General features: G+C 42.0%; 1 protein-coding gene across 7 annotated transcripts in view; it reads right to left on the bottom strand.

Annotated features, from left to right (window-relative positions):
• Positions 1-14643, bottom strand: part of TCIRG1 (T cell immune regulator 1, ATPase H+ transporting V0 subunit a3) — a 27331-nt gene extending 12688 nt beyond the window's left edge. For 2 of the 7 annotated variants that reach the window (XR_015740852.1, XM_087920673.1), the window contains exons 1-9: positions 14552-14643; positions 9039-9168; positions 8408-8486; positions 6458-6687; positions 6133-6230; positions 5722-5848; positions 4699-4781; positions 3857-3950; positions 2096-2308 (exon numbers count right to left, since the gene is read on the bottom strand). Coding sequence is in view for 6 of the 7 variants with exons in the window: in XM_087920673.1 (XP_087776799.1) it covers positions 2096-2308; positions 3857-3950; positions 4699-4781; positions 5722-5848; positions 6133-6230; positions 6458-6687; positions 8408-8486; positions 9039-9168; positions 14552-14625 (1128 nt within the window). In the remaining variant the exon portion in view is untranslated. Of the gene's footprint in view, positions 1-2095; positions 2309-3856; positions 3951-4698; positions 4782-5721; positions 5849-6132; positions 6231-6457; positions 6688-8407; positions 8487-9038; positions 9169-9529; positions 9820-14551 lie in introns of all 7 variants that reach the window. The other 5 variants (XM_026707933.2, XM_026707934.2, XM_087920675.1 and 2 more) reach the window with 5 other exon arrangements.

The following is a 14643-nucleotide window of genomic DNA, read 5'->3' as shown; positions in this document are numbered from 1 at the left end:
TTCTGAACTGGTTTGCAGTGGCTCCACATCAATGTCAACTCATAAATCATTCCTGTGCCTATTTCCGAGTTGACATTAAGAAGGAGGAGGGAAAGACCTGAGGGAGCAGTGAGGCAGATGAAGGCCAGAAGTACATTCCATGCTTATCTTGTGGAGATTGTAGCCTAGGCTACTGGATCTTCTACCCATGAAAATCCTTCACTGTTTGTTGCAAAGTATGATTTGTGACACACCCAGAGGGCTGGGCGGGAAACAGGGTTATAGGTGATAGTAAATTGTGTGTCTCAGAGTTGGCTTTGTATGGGTTAGAGCCAGACATGTTGCTCCTAATAAATCTTTTGGGTTCTTTTGAAGCTTGGCTCGAGGCTCATGATTTAATTAGGGCAACTGTCAGAACCCTGACAGCCTAGAGTGCAGAGTAACGAGTTCTCCAAGTATCCACCCAAAGACAAATTGCAACCCATCCTAAAAGCATCTGGGGCACTCAAGTGCAACTGACAAGTGCAATTCTTTGCAGAGGCCACTACTCAGCTATTGCTTTCCAAAAAAATTAAGTTTCCAGGGTTGCAAACTCTAATTTATCTTCCATGATTACATTTTGCTACCTCTCACAATCCAGAACTCTGTGGACTAATTGGAAAGCTTGAAGTCCCATCTCAAAATAAACTAAATGTATATCAAAAAGTCACAGCTTTGAAACCTGAATACTACAGGTAATACTACCTACAACTTACAAGGAGGATCCAGGAGCTATGCAAGTCCCTGAATTCACATTTTCCAGCCAATGTAATTTTTCAGCCTTTTCTTTAGCTTCTGAGGTTTTAGTATATACATTATTTACATATTTCCAAGCATTTTTTATACCCATGAGGATCAGAAACCTTTTTTAAAAAATTTCTGCTCTATAGGGAAATTGGAAAGCAAATTAATTACATATTAGTAACAATGTCAGTTCACTAGGTACTGGTTGCTATGCAGCCAAAACATATAAAAAGTACTTGTATGCTTTAAGAGCACAAGGCTTAAGGAATTTTGAAAAAGAAAAAAACACAATCTTCAAAGACGATACCTCCCTACTAAAACTCAGCTTGAGTGAGGATGGCCAGAATGGCAAGTCCCAGAGGAGGGCAGGTTCCAGCTATCTGAGAATAGAGGCACCAATCCTGCAACATTGGGGGGTGGGATAGGGAGGCTCTTACTGATTAATGTGTAAGCCAAAGCAATTTCCTTTCAGCTACTTGTGCAAAGAGGAATGAGTTAATCTTATTGAGAAAAAAGCAATACATTTCTTCTCGTGGTCCACAGCAGTGGTGGTCCACGAAAAATTTTTGGTGGTCCACAGAGAAATGTCACCCCAGAGCACCCCCCAAAGCAATTAATCCAGGCTGCGCAGAAACACAAGGCTGTGCCACTCACAGGGCCCGCAAGAACCCTCCCCACCCACTCCTTACCTGGAAAACTTGCCTGCTAAGTTGCTATTTTTCCTTTTTTTTTCTGACCATCAGCTGTTCTGCTGTGCCTGGAGATTTAGATTAGCTAGAAAGCAGGAAACGGTTGGATTTCTTGCTTTCTAGCTAATCTTTAGATCTTTGGCTCTGCTTTTAAGCAGAGCCGAACCTTCCTTAGGTTCTATTTGTCAGTGCAGACTCAGATAGCCGATGCCAGATAGATAGATCTCTGAATGAATCTGTAATGCTGTGAACAACTCAATCTGCCTGCCTGCTTTGCTTGATTTTGGGTAAAAGTTGCTCTTTTTTAAATAAAAAATTCAATATTTACATAAATATTTATATTTACATACAAGCCATGCCCAGCTAGTCACATGACCAAGCCACACCCACAAATTAGGCCACGCCCACAGAATGGTTGTTAATAACTTTGAATCCCACCCCTGCCTCTATGTGTGTATGTGTGTGTGCATGTATGAGAGACAGAGATCTCCACCAACATCAGCAAGCCACCGTCAAGTCAAAAGTCCCTGGGATTTAAAATTATGAGTTTGGTGGTCTCTGAGGTCCAAAAGGTTGGCGACCCAACAGCATCTCAGGCAGTAAGATGACAAGAGACTTCCATGCAGACATCCAGGGGCACTTACCGATCCTTCGCGCAGAGCCAGCTGCACAGCAGGAAGGTCACGGACAGGGCACCAGACCTCCCCAATGAGGCATTTATCAGTGATGCTGAAGCTGCACTGGTTGAGGATGAAGTAGATAGCCTTCATCTTCTGGATCTGGACTTGCCATGCAGGTAGAACTGTAAGTACTTTTTGAAGCACCTGGTCCAAGTATTCCTCTGTCTGGCCCAATACCTGTTTGCAAGAGTTTGGGGGCAACACAAAACAGAGTGAGTTCATAGCTTTCATTAGCAGAGTGATTTAAAGATTATATTATTTAATTAGCAATAGAAGAAGATGCTCAGAGCAGTGACTGTCGGAGCAACCTAAATCTACAAAATACAGAAGCCTCATCCCATCTCAGGGCTATTCGTTCATTCATTCATTTATTCATTCAAAACATTTGTATGCCTACCTATCTTAAAACTCTGGGTGAACCACAATCGAAGAATAAAACATCATATACTAGTGGTAAAAAGTACTGGGGCCACAACCAAACTTCCTTGCTGTATCCCACAACGTTCTCCTCCCATTCTGATCTCACCATATCTACACTTTTTAAACTAATACCTTCCCCGAATGTTCTGATTATGTTTATAAATTAGTGAAAGAAATAGAAACAATTTATTATAAGAAGTGAGGGGTACAAATAGGAAAAAGGAATAGGGTACAGAAAGGACACAGACCCTTCCAAATCAGACTTGGGTAAAACAGAAAATAGAGAAGAAGAAAATACCTCTGGATTTCAAGAACTAAGAGAGGAATGCCTTTTATTTGCTTTGAAGGGAAAAAAATGAGCATTTTACAGGAATGGTGGACAAATATGATATCTAAAAAGCACTGCTGGCTTTCAAAAAATAACATTTGATTTGGTGAACTCATGGACAAATGCCACTACTTTGCACGATTCTCATCTAGAACAAAGGAATCTTCCAAAGCCAAAGCTTTTGCTTTGAAGACTGAACTTATTGTAGTCAATCAGCAACTGATAAGACACAGTGTAAAGAAACAAACTTGAATATTTGATCCAGGACCAATTAAGGTTAATATTTGGGATGATTAGGGATTGAAGTTGTGGTATATTTCTGGAATTTTTTTGGAACTTCAGCTTTGTCTTTCTCCTATTACTGTTCACATTTTTTATTACTTTTATATTCATACATAATACTTTCATTACTATTATTTTTCTGTTAATTACTTTATTATTAATATAGCTTACAGATGACAGGCTAACAATTTGTAAGCAGTTTTAGTCATTTACCAGCTTAAAATTCTTTTGACCTGTTTTGCACGGGGAAACCAACATTGTTGTATCATACCAATCAGCATTCAACTAGGGAGGATGTTATGTGTATATATGTTGGTTTGGGGTTTTTTTAAGACTCTTTTTTGTTAATGTCTTTCGTGTATGTGTGTGTGCGTGCATGCGTGTGTGTGTGTGTGTGTGTGTGTGTGTGTTTAATATTTTGGCATTTTGAATTTTAACCTTTTTTTCAATAAACTAAAAAAATTTGGGGAAAAAATCCAAAAGAGTCTTGCAAATCCTTGTTGGATTCTATGTATAACTTGTGCTCGGCGGTCAATAAAATGGAAAAATGTTGCTGATAAATCTTAAGGGGAAAATTGAAGTGACAATATTTATATAGAATTTGCCACTATTAGACTTCTTGCTTTTCTATTTCCGTGGATCCACCACAGCCTCCTGCACACTTCTGCTGCCCCAATCCCGCAGAGAATCCTTACTATGTTGAGGTCTTCCACTTGAATTCGCAGCCCACGCAAGGTATCCGTGCGCTCAGCCTCATTCTCAGGATACGGGTACAGGTGGCAGTGAAAGCTGAGGAGGAACACAACGCATTATGAGTGCGGTCAGTCACAGACTTCTTATGGGGAAGCCAGATGTGCATATGGGGAGGCTGAGCTGGGGAAGCAGATAGTCCCCATTTAGTGACTCCTTCATTTAGCAACTGTTCTCAATTATGACAGTGGCAATATCTGAATGAATGATACACAGATACATGTAAAGTATATATTAAATATGAATACAACACACACATATATTCAATATATATTGAATAAATATTGAATCATTTTATATACAGTGGAACCTCAGGTTCCAAAAAACTTCCAAAAAATCCACCCAATTTTTGAATCAGGTCACAATTCAAAAATTGGGTGGCAAACAAACCCAGCTGCGGCAGACTCCCTTTCCACGACGATTTCGCTTTCCACGCATGTGCAGTCTGTGCAAATTTTTGTCCGTGCATGCACAGTCGGTTCTGCTTCCGGTCATGACCAAATCGGGTTGCGACCGTACTCCTGGAATGGATAAACGGTCACAACCCGAGGTTCCACTCTATGTGTGTGTGTGTGTGTGTGTGTGTTTATATATATATATGAATATACACGCTCACACACACTTCACATGTATCTGTATATCTCTGAATGATACACCTATTGGGTTGGATTGCACTAAAGTAGAAGCATTGGTAAACAATGGGTAGGAGGAGACAATGGTCAGAGGTAAGAACCACCATCACCCACCATAGGCAACAGAGGGAGTAGACAATATCCAGAGCACTCACCAGTTGGCAATCTTGCGGATTTTCTGCCCAATCTGTTCACCCCAGTAGGAGATGAGGAAGACGACCCAGGTGACGCTTTCCCCCTACACAGGAAAAGACAGGTTGCTCAGGAGCCTTTGCAACAGGGAGGATAGGAGAATGGGGTCTTCTTCTAAGGCAGGCCACAAAAGATATCGACAATCTGAATTGTATAGGATGTTTCTCAAGTTATGACCACGATTGAGCCCAAAATTTATGTTGCTAAGTGAAACATTTGTTAAGTGAGTTTCCACCCATTTTATGACCTTTCTTGTCAAAGTTGTCAAGTGAATCATTGCAGTTGTTAAGTTAATAACACCGTTGTTAAGTGAATCTGGCTTCCCCATTGACTTTGTTTTTCAGAAGTTCGCAAAAGCTGATCACATGACCCCAAGACATTGCAACCATCATAAATGTGAACCAGTTGCCAAGCATAGGAATTTTGATCATGTAACCATGAGGCGGCTACAATGGTTCTAAGTGTGAAAAGCTGTCCTGTCCCTTTTCCCAGCACCGCTGTAACTTTGAACAGTCACTAATGAGCTGTTGTAAGATGAGGACTGCCTGTATTTCTGCCTGCCCATCGATTGATTATTGTGTACTATCAACTTTAGATCCCTTCTTAATGACTCCATTAGATCTATGTGATCGGATCCCTGACCTAGCCTTTCTCGTCTTCCAACGGTTGCTGCTGTAATCTAATCATACCATCTTGAATCTCACATGCAACCATGGGCCACGAATTGAAAGGACAGGCTTTGATGACTTCACAAATATACACTGCCTCACTATGGTCACTCCCTGTATGAATCTAGACTCTCCAGGTTGCCTGTAGCTATTTACTCTACAACCCAGCCAGAGGTATTCTTATCTTCAACTGCAGAGCGGAGTTGCAGTTCCAGCACATTTGGAAGACACAAAGTTAAGAGAAACTGCCGCAGCCTTAAGGTGTTACCATTCCCAGCCAACCAGCCCAGGTTTTCCTCTTACTGTATTCCATCTTACCGTGGATGGGTTTTCAATAGGCTCTGTCATCTCTGTGAAATGAGGAACAAGGTAGCCCCGACAGGCACGCCACAACAGCCGTTCAAAGGAATTCACCCGCCATGGATGTATCACACCTGCCACAAAGCTTCAGGGGCAAGGTGAAAGGGAGAAAACCTAAATTAAATTTTGAAGGCTGATTGTTCAGTATCCCAAGGCAACACTGCACATGCCATGTATTCAGTTGTGTACATTTAAGTGTACATTTGGAGTACAGGAGCACTTCATCTCACCCATGAAAGGAATCTGTCCAAACACTCTCCAACCAGTAAATGTTATCCCTTGAAATACAGCCAGTGAGAAAAGCGTTGGCAAGCACCTCCACCAATGTTCCTTATCTGAGCAAGCAAACCTCACTCAACCTCCACTCACTTGATTCTGAGGTCAGGGTGGTGTGGCACGGTGGGGCCAAGCAGAGGATCTCTTTCAGAGGAAGCACGAGAACGGACAGGCGAATCAAAGGGCACCTGCTGGTAGATGTGACAAACAAGGATTAAGGCCACGGAAGCTTCTCCTCCCAGTCTCCTTTGGTTATTTGGTTGCAAAAGGTGTTTCACCCCCAGCTTTTTGCTCAACCCTTGGACTCAGGGCCTCAAACAACCCTCCCCAACAGCTCCCTCTTTTCCCTCCAAGTCCCCAAATTTGCCTGACTTTCAGAAAAGTCAATTAGGACTAGGAAGAGGAAGGGATTACTTACCAACTGACCAGTGAAACGCTGGCCCTCCTGCAGCACCTGAATATGCTCCCGCAGTTCCTGAAGCTGACCCAGCAGGGCCTCGCAGTTGTGGCTCACCTCCCTCAGCTCCTGGGACAGGGTCTCAGACTGCTCCTGGATACGCAGGGCCTCACGGGCCAAGGGAGCTGGCAGAGCCTCCTCTGGAGGCTTCAAAGACCGCCCAGCTTTCTGTACTTCCTGGGCCAAAAAAGCTGGAGAGAAAAGAGGGATTAAAAAAGAAGCCCAAGACCCAGATTTGGTGTCTTAATTCAGATTTTTTTCCAAGCCCAGCTCCAAAAAGGGCTTCAGCAGGCTCAGTGCAGCTCACCTAGCACTGGAACTCAGCAGTAAGATTTGTGCTTTACATGCAGAAGGACCCAAGTCGAATCCCTGCCAACAGTTGAAAAAAACTCCATCCAAAATCTGGAGAGCTAAGGGAAAGTTGGGCTGGCAATGTTAGGCTGAGCCGGTGATTTTCAAATTTGGCAATTTTTAGTTGCAACGAGTTCAACTCCCAGAATTCATGCTTGCTGGGGAATTCAGAGGGAAGTCTACACATCTTACACTTGCCAAATTTGAAAAACACTAGGCTGAACAAACCATGTAGACTCAATATATTGCAAGTCCTGCTGACTGCAGAAATTATGCCCAAAAAGTTATGCCAAACAGTTTGGTGGATTATTCAGCCTGCTAGCTGATGAATTGCAGTGGCCTACCAAAGTTAAAACAACAATCATTCTCCCATTTTCAGCAATAAGATTTACGAAACTTAGGAGTTTTCTGTATGGTTTCACTTCCTAAAACACTCTACAGTTTATATTTTTTATGAAATTCTGAGCACTTTCCTACAGAAGAAAGATACAAGTTTTTCTAATCTGAGGACAAAGAATGTGATACAACCCAGTTCTTTCTTCTGTCTACCTCCAAATTGGATCACCAGAGCCGTAGTAAAGTACTAGTGACTATAGAATGGAGACGAGATACAGAAGGCTTTCCTAAAAGGAAATTGTTTTCTAATAGAATAGAATAGAACAGAACAGAATTCTTTATTGGCCAAGTGTGGTTGGACACACAAGGAATTTGTCTTGGTGCAAATGCTCTCAGTGTATATAAAAGAAAAGATACATTTGTCAAGAGTCAAGAATCATAAGGTGCAACACTTAATGATAGTCACAGGGTACAATAAGCAATCAAATCATACTAGGAAACAGTCAATATAAATCACAAGGATACAAGTGACAAAGTTACATTCATAGTCACAAGTGGGAGGGGATGGGCGATAAGGAGTGATGGGAAATTAATAGTAATAGTAATGCAGACTTTGTAAATAGTTGGACAGTGCTATATTTTTTAATTTTAAAAGTGGGTTATTTTCCTCAAATGAATCAGCAACATAATAAATGGATAAAGACCACCTATTCCAAATAAGAAACACAATAAATGGATAGGCTGACAATTTCAAATGTTTTTATGCCACCATGCATAGATATTTGTTATCAAGATTTGATACCTTCAATATTTTTTCAACACATCTAAGTGAGCTGTTAAAGAAAACTGCATGCTATTGAATTGTAAAAAGCGGCCTGCGTGAGAATTCTAACTACCATTTGCCAAGGACCAATGGTTATAATTCAATATTGAAAAGTTTCTGCTGAGTGTCTCATGATGTACTAATCTAATGTGTTTCTAATTACAAAAAGAGAGTCTTATGATTTGCTTTATTTAAGTATGGGCAGCCTGATATCATACAGCCAAAATCTAGAAGCTTGTTTCCTGCCAGCCCATAAATTAACAAAACTGTTTTCACCAATGCAGCTGATATGTTACTGGCCTTACTTCACCCCTCTTTTCCAGGTTTCACTGTCAACCTTCTGAAAATTCCATCAGCAAAGGAAAAGCCCCACCAAGTTTCCCAAAGCAGGTGTCACTCACTGAAAGTTTTCTCCATTTCTTCACAACGCCGCAATTCTCCCACAAAGCGCCGCTGGAAGGCACTGACATGAGGATTCAGCTGAAAATAAAAGAGGCTTATTCAGAAGCTTATGAGAGTCTGGTTAAAGAGAGCCCCTCCAAAACCAGGCATCAAAACTCCTAATGCATCAGATCAAGATCCGTTCAATAAGAATAAAACACCCCTTCTTTTAGCCTTCAATCTCTTCTATTCATGCAAGGCTCTTAACAAACATGCAATCCCAAAACTTTCCCATAAATAAGGAGTGATAGTTGATCATTTCTGCACAACCACTTCTGAAGCAAATGAAAGTATTATTTATTCTTTCTGTTGCCTGCATATGACTACATCCTTGTTTGACAACTAGGAACCCGCTATTTCTGTCGCTTTTACTTGATGGCCCCCATAAGCTTTGTGTAAAAAAAAAAAAAAAGTTGAAAAGGGAGCCTCTCGTTTTGTAAGAACAGCAACTTCCTTGTAAGGAAACCAACTACACCCATGGATCAATTGCTGCCTGTCTTGCAATCACCAAGCAATGAAAAGCCCCAACAGCCGTTACATCCTTAGTTTCAGCTTCCCACCCAAGCCGTCCCCAATTCTTCCAGCACATACATCACGGAACTCCACGAGGCCTCGCTCTCCTAATTCGCTAACACAAGCATAGGATGAAGCCGACTGCAAGAAGAGCTGGGCCAAGCACATCTCCTCGCTGCGAAACATCGTTTCTTGTTTCCAGAAGCGACTGTAAGACAAAATGGTTTCATTAGCAGGCATTAATTCCCCCAAACCGCTGCCTATTCCTAATGGAGGCTGGGTGGGAGGGGGGTGTCTTTTTATAATAGCTGGTGTCCAAAGAACACGGGTGACCAAGGAATAAGACTAGGAAATAGTGGCAAAAAGAGAGGAGTACAAAGACCAGGAAGGGGTGAGGAGCAGAGAACCCACCAACAGGAGAAATAGGCAAAATCAAAATGTTGACCCCGCCATCAACTAAGACAGATGTTTGGTTATGAATACTGAAGTATCTACTGCCTAGCCATTAGGACTGCACAAAGTCAGGATTCAGTGGCTGCAATGGCCTAAGGGGAGGGAGAACGGCTTACCTCTGGATACTCCAAATGCAGGAAAGCAGGAAACGAGTTTCTCTTTCAGGGCTCCAGCCAGACACAGCCCTAAATTAAATCTCTACCATCCTGGTGGCTTGCTGCAACTTGCTCCTGACTCACGTGAGGGTTTTTTTTCTTCTTCTTCCAGCTCTGGGATTGCAACACAGTTTCCAAGTCAGGCCACGACCACTCATTTCACAACATGCCTCTGACTCAGGCCTCCCTATTGCTCATAATGGGATTAAAATACCCTGAGACGGCAGTTCTGGGACCGGGGTTGGAGAAAACTGCAAAGAGATAATTTCAACTGTTGGAAGGGAACACAGGGCACGTTGCCCGTTTTGGGGAGGGGGAGAAAAAAGACTAGGCACAATAATCAATTAAGAAGAAAAATATATTTCTCTCAATTTCATTTCCTCCTCAGGGATCGGTGTTTGCCCTCTGCAGTGAGAAAGATGGCTTGCACTGGTGACAGAGATAACTAAGAGGAGCCCACAAGTCTGGGAAAACCACATCATGGCAACAGTTGGAGGCACTACACCCAGAACCCTACAGGCTGGTTTGCCTGGAAGCAAGTGGGCTATAATTAGAACAATGAATTAATTAATAAAGTCAGTCGAGTATGATTGCAACATTGCCTTTCTGCACAACGCTGAATATTCTGTAGGCCATCTCCAGCCATTTTTCTCCAGCAAAAAATGGACGTAAGAAGACAAGATACTGCCATTCTTTCAAAGTATCATTTCCAAGCCTGCAGGTCCACTACAAGCATAAGCTTATTAGGAGAATCACCCTGACTTTAGAAGGATTCCTGGGCTACAACCGAAGCAAATAGGGATTCTATTAAGGGCTGCATCACTGTATTGGGGAAAGGGTTTTTGCTCTCTGAAGGCAGGAATGGGCACCTACTTTCATGAATTCATCTGCGCCAACCACCAAGCTGAAATTCCACCACCAAAAGCTGAAGTACTGCATCTATACAGAAAGGGAGCTGAACATCACTGTCCCATCCATTTGCATGGTAGACTACTGTGATCCCCAGGGATGGGGGAAAAACAAACCTGCACCCACCCCCCAAAAAAGACTGCAGATGTGGCCATAAAAAGTAACTGCTTTCTTTAAGAAATTTGATGTTTCAGAGAGGCAGCTTCTCTACTCAATAATCTATAGCTACTACGGAGCATGGCCTGTCGGGTGTGATGCTCCAAATCACATCCTTCTATAATCCTGCTCCAAAAGGGATCTATTAATTGTCTGGCAGAGCAGTGGATCACTCCCAGCCTTATGGCAAGTTTTGTACTGAGACTCGAGAACAAGCAAGGATTGCATATTCTGTGCAGTTTTGGGGGTTTCATCTTGCACTAAAAATAATGCAAATAATTTGTATCAATAAGGCATTACTGCAAGGAGCTTTGCAATACCCCGTCTTTATTACTTTGATAAATAACTCAAGGTGGCAAAGATACCTAATACTCTTTCCTCCTTCCATTTTCTTCCCAACAACAACAAGAACAACTCTGTGCAGTGAGCTGGGCTAAGAAAGAGTGACTTGCTCAAAGTCACCCAGCCAGTTTTTATGCATAAAGCAGGACTAGAACTCGGAGTCTCCTAATTTCTAGGCCAGTATCTTCACCACTACACCAAACTGGCTCTCATTAAACTCATTCAAAGTTAAATGACTAAGTTATCATGCTAACATTAGATTTAGCATACACATACACAAAATGGCAGTTAAATAATACACATGGCAATTTTATTCTTTTTTTAAAAAAAATATGTTGGCATGGTGCAAACTTTTGATTACATCTGTCATTCTATTTTGAACCTCAAAATACAACTAGATTGAATTGCGTCTGAGAGAGGTACCATATTTATTGAGAGGTTTCTTTGTATCAGAACTGTGCAAAACATTTGGAGGATATTTTATTAACAACATCGGTGGGAACAAAGCATCCTTCCTTGATGTGTGCAGTGAACCTCATCTCCTAGAGACCATGAATGTGCAATGTTTTGCCAACAATCACAAATGCATGCCCAGATAACCTGTAAAAGTTTTTTTTTACAGCAATTGTTTTCTGCAAGTCATGCCTCCCTCACTAATTTGAGGAAGGGTCTCTTTTCTCACTGGCATGTTGTGTAAAAAAAACAACCTTCCAATATTTTGTGCAACCATGCTTTAAAACAATGGGTTTTTAAAGGTCTTTAAAACAACGGGTTTTTAAGGAGTTCCTCTACCTACATGGAGATGATGCCACTTAATATCGTATTTTATGACTTTGCACCACACCCTGAACAAAAGACAAAAATGAAAAGGCTAATAAGAGTCAGATGGCATCTCAGCCTGTTTGGCTACTTTGGGGTTCTGTTGTTGGCCAAATCCAGCTAGTGGAGAGCAAATAACTGTCACTTTAATACAGGAAATCTTTCCAGTTATCATATAGATAAGAAAATACTATTCCCAATATCTAAATTTGATAAATGAGAGACCTTTTGATAATCCCAGAACACCCTGAAAAAATGGAATGACAACCCATTTCTGTATTGCTGCCCAAAAATCTACATGGACATACATGCCCAGGACATCCACGGAATTTAGCAAAGACTGTGCCTATAAAGTTTAATAGAGTAAATGAACAGGAAGGGACCTTGAAAGTTTTCTAGTCCAACACCCTGCTTAATCAGGAAACTGTATACCATTTCAGACAAACAGCCATCCAATCTCTTCTTAAAAACCTCCAGTGATGGAGCACCCACAGCTTCTGAAGACAAGCTGTTCCACTGATTAATTATTCTCATTGTCAGGATTTTTTTTCCTGACTTCTAGATCCGTTCTCCTCTTGATTAGTTTCTTGTCCTGCGCTCAGGTGCTTTGGAAAATAAGTTGACTCCCTCTTCTTTGTGGCAGCTCTTCAAATATTGGAACACTGCTATCATGTGACCCCTTGTCCTTCTTTTTATTAAACTAGATATTCCCAATTCCTGCAACTGTTCTTCACGTTTTAGCCTCCAGTCCCCTAATCATCTTTGTTACTCTGCATTCTTTCTAAAGTCTCAATATCTTTTTTATATTGTGGTGATCAAAACTGGATGCAATAATCCAACTGTGGTCTCACCAAGAGATTATAAAGTGATATTAACACTTTATGTGATCCTAAATCTATCCCACTGCTAATGTAGCCTAGGACTGGTGGTTGAAGCACACTACTGGCTCATATTTAAGTGATTGTCCACTAGATTTCTAGATCCCTCTCAAGGTTACTGCTATTGTAGAGATCCCATCTATTCTATACCTGTGCACTTGGTTTTTCTTGCCTAATGTAAAACCTTGCTTTTCTCACCATTGAATTTCATTTTGTTACACAGGCCGAGTCCAAGTCTGTTGAGATCCTCTGGATCTTGAGCCTATCTTCTGGACCGGGGGTCTCCAACCTTGTCAACTTTAAGACTTGTGGACTTCAACTCCCAAGTCTTAAAACTGAGAATTGAAGTCTACAAGTCTTAAAGCTTTGCTTGCTGAGGAATTCTGGGAGTTGAAATCCACAAGTCTTAAAGTTGACAAGGCTGGATAGCCCTGTTCTGAACAGTTGGCTATTCTGGACAGCAATATCCCATGCAAAGGAGACAATAAGAAGAGGGGTTCACAAACTCCGGGCTGTGGACCAGTACCAGTCTGTGGCCTGTTAGGAACTGTGCCGCACAGCAAAACTGAAACCACCACCATCCCATCTGTGCAAAAATTGTCTTCCACAAAACTGGTCCCTGGTGCAAAAAGGTTGGGGACTGCTGAATTCGAAGATAATATTACAACCAAACATCTAACCACACCCTACAGAAGTATTTTGTTGATCCCTCCTCAAAATATGAGACGGTTAAAAAAAATCACAAGTTGTTATTAAACAAATGTGAAAGTGAAAGTATGGTTAGGAGCCAAGAAAATAAGCAGCAGCAATCTTCTTTTTTTAAAAACCAAGGAAACTTTTGAGAAAGTCATCATCACCACATCTCAAAATGGAACACACTTTATGTTAGTATAAATTAACTTAATAAATAATATTGCTGCTCTTATGGATCACGATCAGTTACAACAGTGGATGAAATGTCCTGAGCAGCTGCATCTGAACGAAGCTGATCTAGAAGCATGCTGGTATTAATTACTTTCCTGGATCATCCAGCAAACACTTCAAATAGAGGTAATTCTGTATTATCCTACAGATGTCCTGCATTTCCATTCCCACAAACTCCAACCCACAGGACTATATTGGGTAAGGATCTGGCAGCTGAAAATCCTATATCTCTGGAGCACATCACAGCTTGGAGAAGGCGGCAAAGGTCTCTTTAGCAGCAAGGAAGTGGAAGGGGGTTTCCAGCTCTCACGTCAGCTGTTCCAATTTTCCAAATATGGCACACGCGCACACACAAACCCCGCCTCAGGCTCCAAAAACGCGTGACCATTCCGTAGTCCAAACCGGAAGCATTTTTCTACAGTCGAGAAAAGGCACAAGGGTGATGGAGAAAGTCCGGTTCTCAAAGAGTCCTATCTTCCACACCTCCCGGAGAGCCTAGAAAATGGGATTTCCTCTGATCTAATTCCCCAAAAGATACACCGGGGCCGAAAGATCGCTTTTGGCAGAAGCCGGTACCATTAAGTGGCTCTCCGTTCGCCCCACCACAGCCACTAATCCAACCAACCACATTCACTCCTCCCGGCAAGCAGGTGGCCGCCGCAACCCTGGAGTTGAGCACCGTAATTTCTTTGCATAAAGGGCCCTGAAAGCGATTTTCCTTCTCTAGCCCACAAGCGATGTGAACGTAAATAAGTGAGGTAAGGCTAATTTTTAGGCACACTGCAGCAAAGGGAAAGTGAGATAGAAGTTAGGTCTTGCAACAACTGAAGGAAATGAAAGGCTCTAAACCCAAACGGCAGATCTTCAGAAGAGAGAAGACAGTCCGGAGATCGGGCTCAGAAACGCAAAGGGTTGATGGAGAGAGTCGTTGGCGAGAAGCCAAACAAGCACTCACCTTCCGATGTCGCCGCCGAAACAGCAGCCGGGTATCTTGGTCTCTCGGGCCGCCAATTGCTTCCTCTTTCCCATGAAGGCCCTAACTGAAAG

The sequence above is a fragment of the Pseudonaja textilis genome, chromosome 1 (genome assembly GCF_049901715.1).
Source record: "Pseudonaja textilis isolate UNSWEBS1 chromosome 1, rPseTex1.2, whole genome shotgun sequence".
NCBI lineage: Eukaryota > Metazoa > Chordata > Lepidosauria > Squamata > Elapidae > Pseudonaja > Pseudonaja textilis.
This window is presented reverse-complemented; position numbering and strand designations above follow the sequence as displayed.